This window comes from Colossoma macropomum, unplaced genomic scaffold (assembly GCF_904425465.1).
Source record: "Colossoma macropomum unplaced genomic scaffold, Colossoma_macropomum, whole genome shotgun sequence".
In the NCBI taxonomy this organism is placed as follows: Eukaryota; Metazoa; Chordata; class Actinopteri; order Characiformes; family Serrasalmidae; genus Colossoma; species Colossoma macropomum.
The window spans coordinates 28,660,916-28,682,371 of NW_023494795.1; the positions used below are offsets into that span (position 1 = coordinate 28,660,916).

A 21,456-nucleotide genomic window follows, 5' to 3' on the forward strand; every position below is an offset into this window, starting at 1 on the left:
ATAGCTTAAACAACAGTTTCAGAAGATGTTACAAACAGTGAATACCATCTACAATACAACCAGCTATCAGCTGTGTGTCTCAGGGTGGTTGCACTTGCTTTCAGGAGCCTACCTAAAAGCATATAGCTTAAGCATTAAGAGAGCTGCAATACTGCTGTTCTCCAGCAGGTATTGACTATTGGTCTATCTGCTCAGTAAATTGACATCATTACTTTTCACTTATTCAGTAAACACTCTGTATTCCGTCTCTACTGATTTGCTGCTCAAGAATAGTCACAAATAGTGTCCTGTTTTTTCTTTTTCGTCAGCCTCATCTGCCTAGCTGTGTTACCCATGCATGAGTTTGATGTAGTGGACTAGTATTACCTACATCTCTATGAATATAGTTCATCTGATGCATTACTTTACCTGGCACTCTCAGTGAAGATTTCTACTTGACTCGTTATGTAAAGTCGTTCTTTCAAACAGTTCAACTCTTTTTATGTATGTATAACTGTCCCGCAGAATTGTTGCTATTTCTGCATCTAACTTTATCTCCTTGGCATGTAACATTTCTTTTGCCTTTAAAAGGGCTTCCAATGTTCATTCCTCTTTTAGCATGTTTCATATTGTTATGTTTTTTTGGCAGCACAGCGTGTTTTTTTCCCCCATGCTAGTAAAGCCTGGAGCGCTTGTCGCTAACCGGATTCTGCCACGTCTTCTTAGCCAAACAAACAGAGATGGGGCAGAGTTATGTGGTGTAGGGCAGGGTCTTATAAAATGACTGACAGGAGATCAGAGTAAACACAGACAATCACAATTGCTTTATTTTGCCCACAAGGAATTTGTAAGTGTACACATGTAACGTTCAAGTACAGTAACTGTACATATGCAGATATGAATGTCTATACATATGCAGATCTGAGTAGACATGATATAATGTAATATTATATACTACATTGGAAGTCCGGACTAAAAGCAAAGCTAGTCACAGTTCATCACAATAGGATATTGCACACTAATAGGGCTAATTGTGTTTATTAATGTGAAAATTTGAAAATATTTGAAAATAAACAAATTTGCATTGCTTAAAGTTAACATAAACAAGAAAATGAACTATTGCATAATCTCACTTTTCAGGTCATTTTTTATTTGTTTAATCTGTGTCATTTTTGGACTGCAGGTGGCCTCCAAAGACACTTGCCCTGGACACCTGTGAGACTAAGATACATTGTTTGTTTCTAACACTTGTGTTAGAAATTATTTTAACATCTTAAGATTCTGTGTGAAATGATAGCAGACATCTGCGCCAAACTACTGTAGCGTAAGATTTTTTGGAGAAACTGGGTGGCTCAAGGCGAAGCGCCTCATCTTTATTATTTATGTGGAGGCAGGACAGAACTGAGCATGAAGCACATTGCAGTAATTTAGTCCTCTGGCTGACCCACATATCCACACTCATCAGCTGATGCTGGCCTGCTTGGGCTGCTCATACAGGCTGGGGACCGGAGGCCCACACCTCGGTTAAGATGATGTTTATTTTAGCTGGGAAGCCGTGGAGAATTCAGCTTAAAATAGTGTGCTCCTTTTATGCTGGATCTTAATGGATGTGGGCTAAGTCAGGCAGAGTTGGAGGGAATGAGAACCGTGCAGAGTCAAAGTCGCTCCATCTGCTTCCGTTTCTGCCCAATAACTCAGAGCATTTGATTCAATTAAAAACATGAACGCCTCTAACAAGGAGGTCAGACAACAGCTGAGAAATACCCTGGAGAAAAAACGTTCAAGGAGTGTTTGCCCTCGAAAACCACAGGACTTCAAGTGGGATTCAGACTGCAGCACAGACAATGTAGTGGATCAGATGGAAATGGAGTCACAGTGGAAGTGACGGAATCTCAGTGAATTGAGTTAACTGAGATGATAGAAATCAATGCACATATTTTTGCTTATTTATGACAAAACCGCTCATTTAAATAATAAAAATGTTTCTGCTGTATAATACATTTTAAAAGCAATACTTTAGTTTTTGAGCTAGATGCCTGAAAAGAGGAGGAAAGCTGCATTTTCTTGCTAGTTTAATAAATTCATGTTTAATAGATTCCACCTCTCTCTACAAGGCCTCACATACCTAAAATAATAATTGAAAAGGAGAGACAAAAGCAAGTTTAATTAATAAAACTGGAGGCTTTTCACAGAATTAGAAATGCACTGTAAAATGAAGCATGTTTGAATAATGAATAATGCTTTATTTTCTATCTATCTATCTATCTATCTATCTATCTATCTATCTCTCTCTCTCTCTCTCTCTCTCTATATATATATATATATATATATATATATATATATATACGTGTGTGTGAAATTTCAGACCTCAAAATTACTGAATGTGTTTAAAATTACTTGAACTGTGAAAAGCAGAAACTGCAAAAAATGTCTAAGACTGAACTTTTGAGGTGAACTTTTTTCTGATGCTAAAAAATGAATAAATACCTAATAGCCATTTCTGGATATTAATTTTATTATACCTTCATTATTGGATGTATACAGGTCATTTCATGGCTTCGATCCTCAGTGTGGAGACATTCCTTATGTATTTTTTATAGGAAAAGGTTTTATGCCATGATCTAATGTCATGGTGCTCCCCTCACAGGTCCACATCAGAGTAGTCCTAACAGGACAAAACCAGGAAATATTTGTGATCTTTCAATGCTGTCATGAAGAGAACACCCTCCCTTATTGTAAACCACTCTGAAGTCAACTGAAACAACATTAAAACCTGTAGATACTTCAATTCATTTATTTCTATAATGTATTTTGTAATTATATATCTCTTTTTAAAAGGCAGTGTTAATAAACCCCTGAAAAGCAGCAATGATTAAAATAAGACCATAAGACATTTTCATAATGCAAATTCAAATAAACAATAATACAAAATATAGAAAACTTTGAATATTTTATCTAACTGTACTTCACAGAGGTTCTCGCCAACACGACACATCCAACCAGGTGACCTTCTTCCATTTTTTTTCAGCTAGGCAGCTACGCAGCCCCATATGCAGCAAGGTGCAGTGCACTATGTGATGAGGGGGCAGGATAGACTTTGTTGCCCTTAGGCTACACTGAGCCCTTGGTGCCTGACACACTGTTCACAGGTTCATGCTTTGTCCCTTCTCTGACCACTGACTGTAGGTACCACCATTGCTGACCAGGAGCACCCCACAAGCCTTACCCTTTAGGAGATGCCCTTGTCAAAGTTGCACGTCTTCACACCTGCCCATTTCTAACATAACTATAACATAAGATAAATGTAAGTTCTCGCTATTGTTTACACTATAGAACCACTTCATGGTTCTGTAAAGAATCATTGTCTGTACCCATGAAGAGCCATTCTTTTTATTCCTTGGGATCTCCTATTCTCCTTTTGAGGACAGGCATGGGGAATGTTGCCAGCCAGTCACAGAGTGGTCCTGGGTTAAATACACTACATAGAAAAAAGTATTAGGACACACTTCCTAACTTAAGTTCAGGTGTCTCAGCCACACCCGTTGCCAACAGGTGGATAAAATGGGTTTCTATGGCCGAGCAGCTATACACAACTCCTGACCTCAAATCCATCGAACACCTTTGGGATGAACTAGAACAGAGATTGAGAGCCAGGCCCTCTCTTCCAACATGCTGTCCTGGATGAATGGGCAAAAGTTCCCACAGACACACTCCAAAATCTTGTAGAAAGCAGTTATAGCTGTAAAAGGGGGGACCAACTCTACAGTAACGCCTATGGATTTAGAATGGGATGTCATAAAAGCTCCTGTAGGTGTAATGTTGTAGGTGTCCCAATACTTTTGTCCATATCACCTGTCTTTAAAGCACTTTGAGTGGCTACCAGCATGAAAAGTGCTATATAGATAAAAATTATTACAATTATTATTATTATTATTATATGGTATATGTCATAAGGCTGTTATGACAACTGTCGGCTATTACGACAGCTGTCGAAGCTTTGGAAATCTTGGATTTTTGTCCTGGATTCACATGCAATGTTTCTGTTTCTGATGTTTTAACTCCTGCCTGCTTTGAGGACTGTGAGTGTTGAATCTGCCCCAGTAAAACTAATCTATGCATCCTGCCTGCCTCTCAGCCCAAGTCATCACAAATAAGCTGAGAATGACCAAAGCAGTTGGGCCATATACCTGTATTACATCACATAATAGTACAAACTGGATTACTCTTTACTGGACCATTCCTGGAAGCCTGTTTCAAATGATGTAGGCCAGCTGCAGTCTATCTGGCTCCAGGGGCCAATCTCAACAGACCTGAATACATTTGCATTGAACAGGACAGAGAGGAAAGCATGACCATGCAGAAATCAGAAAACATAACAAAGCAATAAAGAGTGGATATCCAGACTAGCAAGCTAATATAACCCAATTTTAATTTGGGAGGGGTGCATTATTCCACTTTATTGACAAAAGTATGTGACAACATGCCATGTAACAGAAATATCTACAACAAAACAGAACACTCATGCAAAAAAAAACAAAAAAACAAAAAAACAAATCAAACAGTTGGAGGTCAAAATAAATAATGTCACTCACATTATACTAAACTGAAACTGTGAGTGTCCTGACTTAAACATGTTGAAACATCTTTTATTAAGAACTGTATCACTTATTTTGTTTCATGTATAATTACTGCTCAATCTCATACTGAAGAAAGTGATTCAAATAATATCAACACAATCTTGTCTTTCAGTTCACTTACTCTTGGCAATAACTGTGTTGTAATATCTCTGAATCAAGTAAATTCAATGCATTTTTAGCACACATAAACATTACGTTTTGGATCAAACTGTCATCCATGAAATATACAGTACTGTGCCAAAGTCAGAGACCCCCTTTATTTATTTAATTTCCAGCCAACAGCCACTGATTTTTCAGGAGATATTTCTGAAGAGCCCTGCAATGGACAGGCGACCTGTCCAGGGTGGTTCCTGCCTTCAGCCCAATGACCGCTGGGATAGGCTCCAGCACCCCCCGCGACCTGGAAGGATAAGCGGCTTAGATAATGTGTGTGTGCGTGTGTGTGTAAGAAGATTAGATATCTCTTGAGGAAGGGAAGGTAAAATAGAGTGGGAAAAAAGAGGGGCTTCCAAACCTGGGGTAAGGTTTTATGGACTGACAAGTTAAAATTTGTATTTAGGATTACTTGGAATCATGAGAAGCTGAAAATGCAACAAACTTCAAAGATTGAACTTTGAAAGTGTGTGAATTTCTTTGAAAAAGCAATGAAATACTGAAAAACTTATTATATTCACTTGTTGAGGCTTCTGTGTAATTTTTCATTAGCCCTTTTGTGGTGTTCAGGTCTGAGGGACCTGCTCTGGTGCTGTGTCCCTTCGCTCTGTTCTCGTAATACATGGTCTGCTGTTATTGTGTGTGTGTGTGTGTGTGTATGTGTTTGTATATGTGTATGTGTGTGTGTGAGTGCACAACATGGACAGGCTGCTGATCGGCTACAGCTGCTAAAGGAGAACACTACATGGACCACTTGTGATATTCTGGGATTTTTACATAAATTGCTATGGCTGTATTGATTTAAAAAAAACAATAATGCGGTGAGTCCACCAGACCACTGAGTAACCAAACATGAACACCGCACAAGGGTTAAATGTGTTTACAGCTTTTTTCCTGATTATGAAAAATGAATAATTAATTAATTAATTATGTCAGTTTTGACAGGAAATTCAATAAATCAAGGGTGGTCTCTGACCTTTGCCCAGCACTGGACATTTGCACACAGATGCTACCAATGGTATTTCTTCAAAACAAACAAACAAACAAACAAACAAATCATCTGAAACATATTCCAGTTTTCTCACCAGTGCTGCTGTTAATTCAGAGCACTATAACTGGAATACCAACTGCCGAACAGAAACCCTCAACGTTCATGAGCAGCAAACAGCACCCAGTAACTTCAAAGTGAGATTATTCCTGTGGCCTACTTCTCTCCGCTCAGTCGTGCTGTTACAGCTGACTGTGTCTGTCATGATCAAAAACTCAACCATATGGCAGTACAACTGTACAGAAAATACACCGCACATTCTCGCTGTAAGCATATGAAGTCATATACTTTGTATGCAAAGCGGTGCTTTCTGCTCTTTCCTCATCTGCCCATGCGGCTTACTGTCTCTGCAAAGGCTAATGCCATTATGTGCATATTTTAGGTCCAGTGACCATTCATATACAGAAATGAAAGATCGATATCTTACACAAATCGATGCTTGAATAAGACAATGAAGAAAATCAAGTTAAAGGCCTGGAGCATTTACCGCAGACTGGGAAACGCTCCAGGAGCATGACAGTGCTGGCGTCAGTGAGCAAACAACACAGTAACACCACACCACCACCTTCAACACTGCAAAAAACGATATTTTGGCAGGAAAAAACACCTTAAATGTGAACAAGAATATCAGAATGTTTTCATTATAGGATTATCCAACCTATTATATGACACTTACAGGTGAAGTTCCTGCATGATCAAATCATCAACAAAGCCATTCAGGGTGGTTTGATGTAAAACGCTCCATGCTTCTGAGTCAGAATTGTTCACAGTGATGGTGATAAGAACCAGACATCTGAAGCTTTTAATGCCTCCTAAAAGCTCCCTCACAGAAGGTTATGACATAAAATGGTTATGAATACAGTGCCTGATACCTGAGAGATTGTTTCACAATAGTTTTGAAAGCGCTCCAGTGGCACGACCAGCTACTTGTTGGCCGCGTCACCAGGAGATTTCGATCACCAGGGATGCTGCAACCTTCTAGGGAGTCCAAGAGAGCACAATTGGCCTTGCACTGTCTGGGTGGGTAGGATGGTCCTCCCTCTCCCCCATCACTCAGCATGATGCTAGCCAATGAAAGCATCTTTTAGCTGAGGTAATTGAACAGGTAGTTAACGTTCTCTTCCAGGCATGTTAAGCTATCCAGTGAAGTTTGAAAAGATGTGGTGGTTGGCTTCAGCGGACTTGGAGGAAGCATGCAATAGCTTTCATTCTCCTAGCTTGGGTAGTATTAAGAGATTAGGGTACGTTTACCTAGTGGATGGAATTGGAGGTATTTAAAAAAAATAAAAAAAAAAACTTCTGGCCAAAAATGTATTTTTAAAAGCCATTTTTGGTGGACAAGTATTGCAGGGTATTGTGAGGCAAAATAATCCCCAAAGAAATTGTAGTTTTCCAGATTTATTACTATTCTACCATCATCAACATTACATATAAAACTAATTAAATGAATAAGAATAAAGAATTTAAATCTATACACAGTTCATTCTAAAACAAAAAGAAACCTGAAGAAATATTTTCAGATTTTGTACTATTTTATCATTATTAACACTCCATATAAGAACTCTGACATATGTAAGTTCACTGGAGGTTTTTGATAGTAATTAAAATGGCTATATCTGTGTTGTAGACATTGTGAGCCCTGGTTTCTATCACCACCACTGTAAAGAAATCAGAGTCAGAAAGTGTATTTGCAATGAACCATCATCATATTAATACACGCTGAATGGCTTTGTTTACATCTCAACTACTAGTCAGACATTTTGAAAAATCAGTGGATTTTTAACATATTTTATAAAACTAAATTAATTGTATCAATGATTTATTTTTTTGAAACGCTTGAAGGAAATAAGATCTGCTAGTGCAATAAGATGTACTTGTTAACTTTTAACACTTTACATTAGATCACATTTCTTGAACTGGACTGAAAAATCACTTTACTTCAACCCTGCTGCATAACACTGACATAATCATTACATAATAGATTACATCCAGTAATATAACAGTGTCATGTCGGTAAATGTCATGACAGATGTCATAATGTGATGTAAGCTGTCATGACATCAAACATTATGGCAACGTAATAGTAACATGACACTGTTACATTACTGATCAAAATCTGTCATGACAACTACTGACACATTTATAGCATGGCTATGTCAGTGTTCTGTATCAGGGTTCAACTAAAGTGTTACCAAAAAATCATATAAAACACTTTCAACATCATCGTGAGAAATATTAGGGAGATTGTCTATATTTAAGATGCTTTGTCTTGCCAGTATATCCTTTTTGTAGTGAAATATGTATTGGTCATAGTAAAAAAGTCAAAGAAAAGTCAAAACTCCACTGCACTTCTTATTATTTTGAACTGACATTGTCCACAATGCAAATTCTACGAGAGGTTCCTTCTGCGAGAGCATTCAGATGTTAAATACTACTTTACCTCTGTCTTATCAACGATTAGCATTCACAGCAACAGATTAGGGCATTAAATTAAGGGTGTGACTCATTTTCTTTCAGTCAAGCTCTGTGGTTTCAAGTGTAGCAGAATAAAAATGTCTTTATTGTTTTAAGAGAGATAAGCTTTTTGTAACAAATGTATTTTAGAAGAAGGCCACCTGCTGTAAACCACGAGTGCACTCAAAGCACAGATCAGATGGTGATAAAGGCATATTAGTGACCAAACACGGATGCTCTTTGCATAATCTTATTACGGTGAGTCAAAGGAAATGGCCTGTGCCAGCAGATAAGGCCTCTCATGATCACATGGCTAGAATTTTTGGAAAATAGCCAAAACACATTTACTACTGTTACTTCAAAGCCTCATAAATTAAATGTCAAATAAATAAATAAATATTTAAACCAGACACTGTGTTTTCTTCATTTAAATCTCTGTGAAATAATTTAGCAGAAAAAAGAAGAAAACTTCCAAATGTAAACAGATTTTTTTGAATACTGTACATTCATATAAACTAAGCTAAATAGTACATTCAAACACATAAATTTTAGATTCAAACAAAGCTGCAAACTCACATGTTCTATAACTCTACTACAATTCCCATATTTCTAGTACACTCTTACAAATAAAGGTTCCTAAAGGGTTCTTGGCTTGGACGTCTCAGTGAATGCGGTACACAAATGCAATGAATACAGATCTTTTATAGCTCAGTTGGTGGAAGTTCATTTTCTTATACAGATATATGTATGTATTTATTTATTTATTTATGGCTCAGTTTCTCCTGTCAGCAATTGGTGGGCGATATAGCAAAACTATACAAAAAACATTTTCGTGATGAATGATAAATATCACAATATTTACTTTTTCTGAGGTTTAATAAGTCAGAACACACAGAATGCTCCTGCAGTGCCATGTTTAAAAAGCAATATTAAAATACTATCAAAAACTATGAGTACAATCATTTTTATTCAACTTCTCACATAGTGTGCTGCACTAAATCCAACTAAGTCAATGTTCTTTAAGTAATGATGATTTTCACATTTTGCTCAGAAAAAGCATATTGCTGCATATTTATCACAACAATGACGCATATTGTCATATTGCCCACTCCTATTTGGATTATTGTGTTTTTATCTTTACAATGTTTTACTTATATTCCTGTGTAAAGCACTTTGAGATTTTGTGTGATTTCATAACTAAAACAAAAAGTGCTCAAATTAGTTATTATTATTATTATTATTATTATTATATTTGTTTACTGGATGTACTGCTCCGGGAAAAAATATTCTTCACGCTTCCACATGGTTCCTTTGAAAGGTTGGGAACCATAGGTAGTTCTTCTCTGGCATCACTCCAAAGAACTCTCCTTGGCACCTTTATTTTTAAGAGTGTAGGCTCTGACTGTTCGTGCTCCTCTCACAAGTACTGCATTGTTGGTGATCAGCATGAAATACACGTTTCTGTAACAGTGAGCTTGGGTTAACTGCTAAAGCCATTCATAAAGCAATAGACTCTTAGCTCTAAACCCACAGACTCATGGATAAATAAATAGAAAAACACTAGAGGTCTGTCTGAGGTGTTTAGTTTTTGTGTCTGTTTCAGTGGAGAGCTGTGTGGAGGCTTCCCATTTAAAAATTTAATATATTGAAAATGTATTGCGGTATATCACTACAAGATCTTCTTTGCCTTTTTCTGTCCTTTTTTTTGACTTAACTTGAAAATACCAGCTGCCTTTTACATTGTGGGAAGATGTAATGATGAATGGACTAATAGAAAAGGTCCAAAATTACTTTGAATTAAGTCTAATTACTGTGACATGTTAAAAGTTAAGAATGTTTTTTCTTTCCCCATAAATTTGTCATTTTTGAGATCCAAGGATTTGTTTTGACAGCATAGATTTTGGAATATATAAACAATACATTGCAATATAGTTGTATGCAGAAGTTTTGATACCCCTGGTAAAAGTAATGCAAAAATAATAAATGAACACATTCTCTACAGAGAACCCACTTCCGCACAATTTAATGCACAACTACTGTTTATTTGCTGAACTGAACATATTGGGAAAAAAATAACATTTTGTCTGTGCACAATTATGGCACATTTTAAATGTTATGTTTCAGTACCATACGTTCAAATGTGCAAATAAATAGAAATCAACTAACACTTCCAGAAGAAATGCCATATTGAAGTGTGTTCTCTGTAGAGGATATGCTAACTTGTTTGCTGATTTTCTCAAGTGAAAATATTTGACCAGTGGTGTTCAAACTTTTACATACAACTGTATATACCATTTTTAAATGGGTTGCAGCAGCTCAAGAGCAGCTCAGGAAGGTTTTCTCAGCTTGGAACAGTCGGGTGGGTTACTGTCCCGCTGCCTTGGCCTTCTGCTCCAGCACACTGGCTCTCTGCTCCATCATGGCTCTCATCATGGCCGGGTTAATAGCAGGAGTCATAGCAGGAGACAATGGGCGTAATGGATACTGGCTGGCTTTTCCACCCACTAACACACACTGAAAGTATGGGATCTTTCCTGTTGAACAGAGAAAACAATTATTATTTATTACCAGAGTTTCCAAAACAATCCTGATTTGGTTCAAATATCAATATTTCCATGTTCTTGTTTCTTGATCAATCTTTACAGAACATAGCCAAAAAAAATAAATAAATAAAACAAATGAGAAATTATAGCACACAATTCAGCACATACACTATATGGCCGAAAGTATGACACCCATCGTAATTATTGAGTTTACACTTGATTTTATGCAGTTGCAGTTGCATAAAATCAAGCACATAGCCATAACACTGCAACCTCCATAACACTGGCAGTGGAATGAATCGTACTGAAGAGCTCACTGACTTCACTGGCACTGTTATAGGATTCCAGATCTTTGCTAGATCTGCCCCTGTCAACTGTAAGTGCCATTATTGTGAAATGGAATCATCTAGGAGCAACAACAGCTCAGCCATATCTCTAGTGCAGTGGAAACATGGTCTCTGGAGTGATGAATCACGGTTCACTGTCTGGTAATCTGAGGGACAAATCTGGGTTTGGTGGATGCCAGGAAAGCACTACTTGACATTTATTTGTGTGCTAAAATGTTCAGGCTAAAAGGGATTTTTGTCAATGTTCTGTAAAGCTTGTCTGACCTAGCAACTGTTGCAATAAGTTAATGTATTCATGGATGTAGCATTGCAAAGTCATTTGGCATTGATTTTGCATGCCATGATCAATGCATTTTCAAGGTAATATTCAGTGGTTATTGTAGTGGGGGGCACTGACATCCTTTCACATCCTGTTAAAGATCAGTGTTTCTGGTAATATTTAAATGACATAGCAGATGTTCTGTGCATTAGGCACCTCGGTTGGAACTACTTCAATAAATTATTTACATAATTATTTTCATCTAAAGACCCTGAAATCAGAGTAATTACCCACATGGCCCTGAATGAAAGATGTTTGACAAGTATTCAGCTCTAATATGCATCAGTGAGTTATTTAATTGATTTAGAGTCAGTGAACATAAATGCGGGTTAATCTTTCATCAAATCACTTCTCACTCAGGGTCAGTGGATTTTGCATTTGACAGTTGACAAATGAACTCAAGTAAGCTGTCAAAGAACTAAAGACTCAATGTAACCATATCCAGCATTCCAATGTCAATGAAAAGGAAATCTGAAGCAAACTGAAGATTTCCCAAATTAAATAGGCTTTGAGGAGAATACAAATTGGTGATTGATCCCTTATGAAATTACACATGTAAAATGAACGTTCCTCCTTGTATAGACACTCTTTGTCTATTTTATCAGCTCCGTTTACCACATAGAAGCAGTTTGTGGTTCTAAAATTACACACTGTAGTCCATCTGTTTCTCTGCATACTTTGTAAGCCCCCATTTACCCTGTTCTTCAGTGATCAGGACCCCCACATGGCCACCACAGAGCAGGTGTTATTTGGGTGGTGGATCATTCTCAGCACTGCAGTAACACTGATGTGGTGGGCAGGTCTGAGTAGATCAGACACAGCAGTGCTGCTGGAGTTTTTAAACACCTCAGTGTCACTGCTGGACTGAGAATAGTCCACCAACCAAAAATATCCAGCCAACAGCGTCCTGTGACACTGATGAAGGACTAGAGGATGACCAACACAAACTGTGCAGCAGCAGATGAGCTATCGTCTCTGATTTTACATCTACAAGGACCAACAACGTAGGAGTGTCTAATAGAGTGGACGGTGAGTGTACACAGTGTTTACAAGCTCCAGCAGCACTGCTGTTTCTGATTCACTCATACCAGCGTAACACACACTAACACACCACCACCACGTCAGTGTTACTGCAGTGCTGAGAATGATCCACCACCCAAATAGTACCTGCTCTGTGGTGGTCCTGTGGGGGTCCTGACCATTGAAAAACAGGGTGAAAGGGGGCTAACAAAGTATACAGAGAAACAGATGGACTACAGTCTGTAATTGTAGAACTACAAAGTGCACCTATATAGTAAGTGGAGCTGATAAAATGGACAATGAGAGTAGAAACAAGGAAGTGTTCCTAATAAAGTGATTGTTGAGTGTATATGTGTATGTATGATGGTGATTGTGCATGCAGTTTGACCATGAGTGCCCAAACAGTTGTATACAACTGTTTAAATGTTTCAAATTAATATATCGATATTGATAATATATTGACAAATTCAAATATTGATTTGCACGGTGGCCAAAAATAATGTTCAGTTCTACGTACTATAGATTATTTACTCATACAATATACTGTATACTATACATTTTTCCAGAAATATTTATTTCACTTTAAAATGTTTGCTTTAGAAATAAATTATTAAATAACAATAAAAAAAAATATTATATACTTGTTGCATTTTTTGTGAACTTTTGTGAAGTTTCTGTATGTGGTTCTAGTGGCTTTAAATGATGTGCAGTGTCAAAGATTTTAACTGTACTGAAAGCAGCAGAGGGCTTACCTGGCTTCTTGCCCTCCGTGACATTTTCTTCAGTTTCTAATTAACACATAAAGAGAAGCATGGAGTCATATTAGGAACAGGCAAGTAAAATACAGTAAACAGTGCAAAATACACTAAAGGTCAGGTCGCTGTATCAGTAACCACAGCGGTTTCAGTTAGAGGTAATCTGTGGACCTGATATTTAACCCTGAAGGAGTGTGTGGGGTGACATGAAAAAGCATATTTACACACACCAGACCAGGAGGATAGAGGTAACCTTGAATTTCAATACTGATGTTCAGAAGGTGCTATAATGGGAGGATAAACAGGGTTTGGAAATAATGTTAAGCATCCAGTGATTTGTAAACAAGCAGCTCAAAAGACAAGGCTGAGGAGAGAATGCTGAGAATTATGAGAAGAGTGAATAGAGATGCTATTTAGTGGAAAGTGTAAGCAAAGTCTGATAAAATCATCAGCATCTTAAGTCACAGTTTAGCTGGAGGGCATGCTCAGTATAATCCAGCACTTTGGGCATCATCAAAAAAATAACCACAGTGGTCAACCACTACAGTCTGAATATTAATATAAGGTGCTTGCTTGAACCAGTGATTCTTAATCCTGGACCTTGCTTAAGATCTACCCACAAATTTCTAATGATGCTCAAGTCCAGGGACTGTGGGGGCCTTTTCTAAAGCTTCAACTTGCCTTTCTTGAAGTAGTTCATGGTGGATTTCTAGATATTTTGGATCATTGTCCAGTTGTAGAAGCCAGTCTCCTTTCAGCTATAATTTCTTGACTGTGTCACATTTGCTGATATTTAGTGGAATCCATTCTTCTTCTAAATTCACCTGTGCAGTGTTTCTGTGCCACTAGCTGCCAAACAACCAAAGCATAATAGATACACCCCCATGCTTAACAGCTGGCAAGGTGTTCTTTTCATCAAATGCTGCTCCTTTTTTCTCCAAACATATCTTTGGTGATTGTGGCCAAAGAGTTCCATTTTTACCTTATCGGTTTCTAAAATGCCTTTGGTTATTTAGATATTGTGGCTACTACATGCATACTTCTGATACTGACTTTTATGACTCTACCATGCAAATCATGTTTGTGCAAGTAGAATGGTGCACCACCACTCATGTGTCGGCTAAACCTTCCTGAAAGTCATCTGCTGTCATATGGGGGTTTTGCTTTGCATTTCTGACCAGCAGTTCTATCTAAGAGTTTTCTTGGTCACCATAGAAGCATGCTTTGGCTAGGATACTTGATGGTTTGTGTTTTTAAATTTGGTATTTTTTTCTTTATGTGTATTTTTATCTGTCCAATGGGGTAAATGTGTCGCTTGGGAACCTGTGCTCTCATTAATGTGTGTGTAATCAAGCTTTGTCTCAATAGGAAAAATTATACACATGTAGCGGTGACGTGCCCAACACTGCAGTGAGTGTGCTGCCATCATGGTGCTGTATAGGCCTCGTGTAACCTGCTGTCATAAAAAGTCACTGACCACCCAAAAAAGGTTGCTGACAAACATTGGTGCCCAGAGGCTGATAACTTGATGATGTAGACCTAACCCAGAGTTTTAAATTCAACCACTGGTGCACCGATAACAAACTGAAGGCTTGTGACAATGATGGATTGCGATGGTTGCTATGGAGTGATTGGAGGCCTAAAAAGAAAAGAAGGCAGAGCCTAGTGAAGATTGTAAAGATTTGACTGGCCATAACACAATGCCAGCACTCACAAAAAACAAAAATGGTGGAGGGCAAATAAATAAAATTCCACCAATCAGAGGCCCTGAATTAATTAAGGCTGCTGGGCTTCAGTCCAGGTAAGCCTGAGCACTAGACCGCTGTTCACAGAGCATGAGGCTGAATAACCAACTGTGCATTCTTGCAGTGATCAGACCATCTAAACCAAACCCAAATAAATCCAAAATCAGCAGCGCTCTGTGATCTACAGGAAGTGGGTGGTGATTGAAAATGACAGGACTGGCAGAGTGTGTTTTCTTGCCGTCACATACTGTCAACCACGCTGTGCTTGCAGTGTGTTAACATTTTAAAGTGCAGTTTATTGATAACGCTTCAAAAATAGAGTTTTTATTTTTCTTAATGCTTTTCTGGGAATACAACAGCATACTGTTACTGGCCACTTTATTAGAAACCCCTGTCGTGAAGCTCCACCTTGTTGGTGTACAGTTCAAAATTGTAGCCTGGTGATGTACGGTTTGTGTTAGCCATCCTCTAGCCATTCATCAGTGGTCAAGTTCTGATCACAGAGTTACTCTCAGCTGGGCACATGGAAATAATATTTGGTCAACAATGGCGGTCAGAAACTGTCCATGATGAATGGGGTAGAGGGGGGCAGATGCATTGTACAGCAACAGATGGGCTACTGTCTATAATTATACACCTAGAGTACTGTGCAAAATCAGAGAGCACCCTTCTTTTATTTAATTTTTAGTCAGTGTTAATGATTTATCAGAGCATATTTCTTAGGAAATTAGATGTAAGATTCCACTTGCATGAGGAAGGAGGTGACACTTTATTTTGAGTGGTCCTTTTAGACGAAACAAACACTCAATGGACTCTCAGCAAAAAATACATATGACAGGATTAAATTTTGGGTTGAGGTTAAGGTTAGGGTTAGGATTAGGGTAAGGTTGGGTAAGGTTAGGTTTTGCATGATGGAAGTAACATATCAACAATACATCTATGTAATGTAAGTAATGTATGAACAGAACATCTGCAAGATATTTATCTCAATATATTCAGATGCTTCACTACTGCTACTTTACTGATAAGTTGTTGATGTGTTACTGATAATCTGTTAAGAGTTTATTAATCATCTACAAAGGACCACTCCAAACAAAGCTTTACCGGAAGGAGAAAGTCAAAGAAAAACAAGTAAAAAACAGAAGCTTCCAAAACTGCAGTTCACAAATGATTAAAAGATACAGAGAAAATGGGACTCCTAACAACCGTGCAAGACCTGATTGGACAAACAGTATTAAAAGCTTTCGTATTTGAGAGAGATGAGAAAATCGAGCTCTTGCTTCAGATCTGAAAAAATCCACAGGTGTTTCTGTCCATGCTTCCACTGTGAGAAGACAACTCAGTGCTATGGGTCTGAAAGGATGTGCAGCTGTCAAGAAGCCCTTACTAAAAAAGGAAAAACACAAAAGAAAATTTGTGCTAGAACACCAAAATCTGGACTTCTGAGATGCAGAGTGAGATTTTATTGAATTATTAACCTAAATTGGGATTACTTGGAATTGTGAGAACCAAAAATGCAACCAACTTCTAAGACTGAACTTTGGTATAGAAAAACATTCCTGCAGATTTCTTTAAAAATCTGAAAGCAAGACTCCTGAAAAGGAAAAGATATAATAACGGCAAAGGTTGAACTGATAAGGTGGGTGGACATCATAAAGTGGACAGTCAGTGGACGTGCAATGTAGGGGTTTTTGATAAAGTGGACAGTGAGTGTGTGTTTAGTGAAATAGTTGGATCCAGTTTTTTGAACACAGTGATGTTAATTGATTGAGATCGGTAAATGGAGATGGTACCTTAGTGATGCCTGGTGGTTTTGGTAGTTTTCCCATGTTCTACAAATGGCAAGTATGTAAGATATCTTTGAACTCTTATGGTAATAAGACATGAAATATGCATTTGTGATTTAAATTAGAGCCCAACTGATATGAAAACTTTATCACTGATACAGATACTAGTCTGATAACCGAAAATATTAATAGCTGTTAAAAATGTTGTTTTGTTGAGAATAAAAGCCTTTTTTAAGATAAACTAGTTTTACTTAAAGCTGCACTGTGTAAATTCTGGTGTAAATGTGTAATTGCATGCAATGTGGAAGAACAACTACACGAAGGAATCTGATGACTACTAGTGCATTTAAAGAGTATTCAAAGAGAACTTAGTCAAAACTTAGTGACAGGGCGAGTCTTCTGAGGATGTAAATGAACAATCTACTATTCTCATCAAAACTACATCAGGATAATGTTGATTTTGAACATGACACCTAAACCTCTTCTTTCGGGGCATGTACATGTGATATTAATATATGAAGACTTGAACTCCTGTATTTCTCTTATACAACATTTAAACAGACATTATTGGCGCTTTACAGAAGAAATTTTAATCAACAACAAATCTATGGAATCTTATTTTTGGACAATTTCATTGGCAAAACGATATATCGGTCAGGCCCTAGTTTAAATACACAGAATTAATATTGTATGTGCATCCATTTTGAGCATCTTGAGATGGACTGAGATGTGGTTAGGTTTTTCACCATCATGTGGCACATCAAACCTAAACCCATTGCCATTCTTTATCTTTTGGAAGACACAAGGCTGTACTTACTTGCTGGTGCAGGTGGCTCTGCCGGTTTTTCTAGGAAGCAATTTAAGGAAAGAATTTTTGAAAACTGCTTCAGAGCTGATTCATATCAAAGGTTGAATAACTAAAGTTTCTACATACCTTCTGTGTCCTTGGCAGCTTTTCTCTCTTCTGCAGCGGCTTTACCTGTGAATAAAAGGGAATATGGCATGAAACATGACCTTTGCTGCTTCAGTTCATCCAGTGGCATTACTCCAACACTATCTGACACCTCTGCAAAATCACGTAAGCAAGACCATCAAATCAACCTTCAAAAGTGAGTGATTTCTGCTCTTTTTTTCTTTTTTTGTCCCTTTGTGCCAGGAATACACAGTAGTCTGTAATTACAGAGTGATGTAACAGGCAATCAAAGCGACGCTCATTTCATCATTGCTGTCATAAGAGTACAGAATGTCTGTCAGGCTTTTATTCTAAAGTTACGTGGCTTGACAGATCCAATTTTCTTGTGTCAATTGGAGTTAAGAGTTTAACAAGGATTTGAATGATTGCAGCTGTTGCCATATGATCACTTGTGGAATAAGATAAACAATATAGTTTTATGGAGCGTACATCCTAACAGCATTTATCCAGTGGTGCATAATATATAAACTACAATATATTGAATCAATATCTCACAAATGAATCTATTGAACTTGACAGTTTACTCACCTGTTACAGCTGCGGTTTTAGGTTCTTTTGCTAAAGAGATCAAAGGGAATACAAAAGTAAGCATTGTTAAATCTTTAGACTTTCCATTAGAGATGGCATATTAGTAATTGATGCGTATCAGTATTGAATTGATATCAGTAGAAAATGCTGAATCAAATATTGGATGGAAAAATGAATGAACACAGTGATAAACATATCCTGGAATAGCACCCACTCACAGTGTGTGATGTCATGTTGTTAGCTGTGTAATTGATCTCTTGGCCAAAAACCGATGGATGGAAAGTAGATATGGCCCCGTCTTTTTCATCACTAATATGTTTTGTCTATGTTTTCTTCAGAAACTAATAAGCTTTAAAATGAGCGGCATGCAATTGTATCTATGTTGGCTGGTACTCACGATTTCAATATCAGTATTGAAAAGCAAAGAGTGGCATCATACATCTACTTTTCATCAGTTTCTGGCTAACAGATCAAATTTGCACAATGTAGCCAAGACATTTTTGCAGTCCAAAGTTTGCTTCTTTAGTTTTGTACTGGAGGTGCTTATATGGCTAACAAGTACTGTTAGTTTATGTTTAAGTTTATGACCACTGATTAGCAAACTGCATACCTAAATCATCAGTCATGTCAAAGTTGTTGTCAAAGAGGATTCTTTAAAATATTTGCATAATCAAATAATTAAGATGTAAACAAAATCACTCAGAGTGGTTTTATGTGAAATACTCTGTTGTAAAAAAACTTGTTCACAATGATGGTGATAGGAACCAGACATCTGAAGATTTAAATGTGTCTAGAAGCTATCTACCAGAGAGCTATAAAACGGAATGCTTATAGATACACTGCCTGAAGGCTGAGAGATTGTTTTATGGTAATTTTAAGACGGAAAACACTTTTCAAAAACATATCGCTGTTGTCAGAAGAAAACCTTGTATCTCCAAAATGATAACTTTACAGGAAAAGGAAAGAACCTACTTTACTTTTAATGTAATTCAATGGAACCCAACTTTTTTCCAAGTCATTTGGGGCCATTTCTTTTGGCCCATTCATCATGAAATTTACATATAATGTAAAGGACAATAGGCATTTTCAAATTATGTCAAAAACTGAAAAATGACAAAAATTGAGATACAAGGTTTTTTTCTGACAGCAGCAATATATATTTTTAAATCAGTTCAGTTAATTCCATACACATAGTTCATTTTGAGACAAAATAGCACCCAAAGAAAACTTTTTGTTTCAAATTTAGCACTATTTTATCATTATTGACATTATTTTTAAAAACTCAGAAGACATGTGTAGGTTCACTGGTGGTTTTGGATAGTTATTTAAATGGCTACTTTTGCGCTGTGGTCATTGTGACCCCAGGTTCCTATCACCACCACTATAAAGAAATCAGAGTCGCTAAGTTTCTCTACAATGAACCATTTCACATCAATCTACTCCGAATGACTTTATTTACATCTTAACTACTGAATTAAGCAGAAATATTCCCCTGTAAGTAATCTCAAATAGACTTATTTAGCATGACATAGTGTTATCTACAAAAGCAGAGAAAAGTGCATTACATCGCTAATAACAGATTTAGCAGCCACTTGAAGCCAGAACTTTGACAACATGTGATATAATAAGTTTTTATCACATGTTAGCAGCATTAGCATCACTAGCATGAAACTATAGAAGCAAACTTTGGACACAAAACATGTCCTGGCTGATCGACTACATTTTGAGTAAGAAGGAAATTGCGTAATACCTGAAGCATGAATACATACCTGGAGCTTTTGCTTTAGCAGCTTGTTTAATCTTTGCTGGAGCAGTCTTCTTTTTATCTGCCAAAAAAACAACCAAAGATATTACTCTTATGTTATTAACACAGTATAAAACACACAGGAAAAAAAACACTGTTACCAAGAAGCATCACACTGTATTTGTTTCATCAGCCTTATATGATGTGACAGCGAACAACAAGGTGTTGATTTTCTGTCATCCTCTTCACACACTAAGCACTAATGTGATTTTGCACTGAATTACATTTAATGACAATAAACATATGTGGAAGTTTGTTTTCAAAACTTTATATAAAAACTAACATGAACTGAAAGTTTAGTGAGATTTAATGAAATTTAAGGCTGCCAACGACTTGAGGCCTTTAACTGAATGGCTTCAAGCCCAAGTTCTTCAAGATATTGATTGAATTGCTCTTCTTTGTATAGACTGCATTTCACTGAAAATGAGAATTTTGGATCAAGTTCATTTAAAGTGATGATTTGGCCAAAAATCAAAGTGCACACAATTCCCTACTTACCCTAAATGTAGTCGATCTGCCAAGACATGTTTGCTATTTGAAGTTTGCTTCTTTAGTTTGAAACTAGGAGCTAAAGGGTAATGTAACTAACAAAGAGGCTAATACTGCACCAATGTGCATCATGTAAACCACATAAATCCTCACACAAATGCCTCAAATCATGCTGATTACTTGCTAAGTAATCTCAAATAAACTTACTGGTAATACTCTGTAATAACTTTGTTTGATAAACCATTAACTTACTATTAATAGCTGTGAACAAATAACACTTTACTAGAATTTGAAAATGTCCAAATGTTTATAAATTACAGAAGACTGTGCATTGTGTACCCCTTTCACTAATAATGAATGAGTTGCACAACATGTGTACAAATCATTGCAGCATATTACTGAAATGCATAACTTTCTAATAGTGACATTAACTTATATTTTGTCCAGTATGTACACTCTCAGGAAAAAAGTAGTAAACTGTCACTGGGGCAGTCCCCCTCTTGTCCCCTCAAGGGTGCAATCTCAGTACCTTTAGTCAGGGAACGTAATTGTTCCTTAATCCATTGAAATTATATTTTCTAAGTTGTACTGACTCCACACACCCCGTCTCGTCTCCAGGCTTTTTATTCTATTGTTTTATTTTATTTACTAGGTTATGAAAGGTATAAGTACATACTTCTCACCTGGGAAAAACTTATTTAAGGTACACAGGTGGACCTTAGAAATCAGTGTTGTACCTTTGAAAGCACATTTACATTGTTTGTACCTTGATGAATGAAAAATGTACCTGCACAAAACCTTTATTTCTAACAGTGTATATATGCTTACAAAATATCTTTTTGGTAAGTAAGTAGATAACGCATGTGTGAAGTTAT

At 37.1% G+C, this 21,456-nt stretch overlaps 1 protein-coding gene across 5 annotated transcripts in view; it reads right to left on the reverse strand.

Annotated features, from left to right (window-relative positions):
- Nucleotides 1–10,395: 10,395 nt before the first annotated feature.
- The window catches only part of trdn (triadin), an 86,920-nt gene continuing 75,859 nt past the window's right edge, over nt 10,396–21,456 (reverse strand). For all 5 annotated transcript variants that reach the window (XM_036582116.1, XM_036582115.1, XM_036582114.1 and 2 more), the window contains 6 exons: nt 20,058–20,114; nt 18,289–18,318; nt 17,722–17,766; nt 17,605–17,634; nt 13,253–13,288; nt 10,396–10,805 (listed from right to left, as the gene is read on the reverse strand). In XM_036582116.1, coding sequence (XP_036438009.1) covers nt 10,636–10,805; nt 13,253–13,288; nt 17,605–17,634; nt 17,722–17,766; nt 18,289–18,318; nt 20,058–20,114 — 368 coding nt within the window. In that variant the 3' untranslated portion in view covers nt 10,396–10,635. The remainder of the gene's footprint in view (nt 10,806–13,252; nt 13,289–17,604; nt 17,635–17,721; nt 17,767–18,288; nt 18,319–20,057; nt 20,115–21,456) is intronic.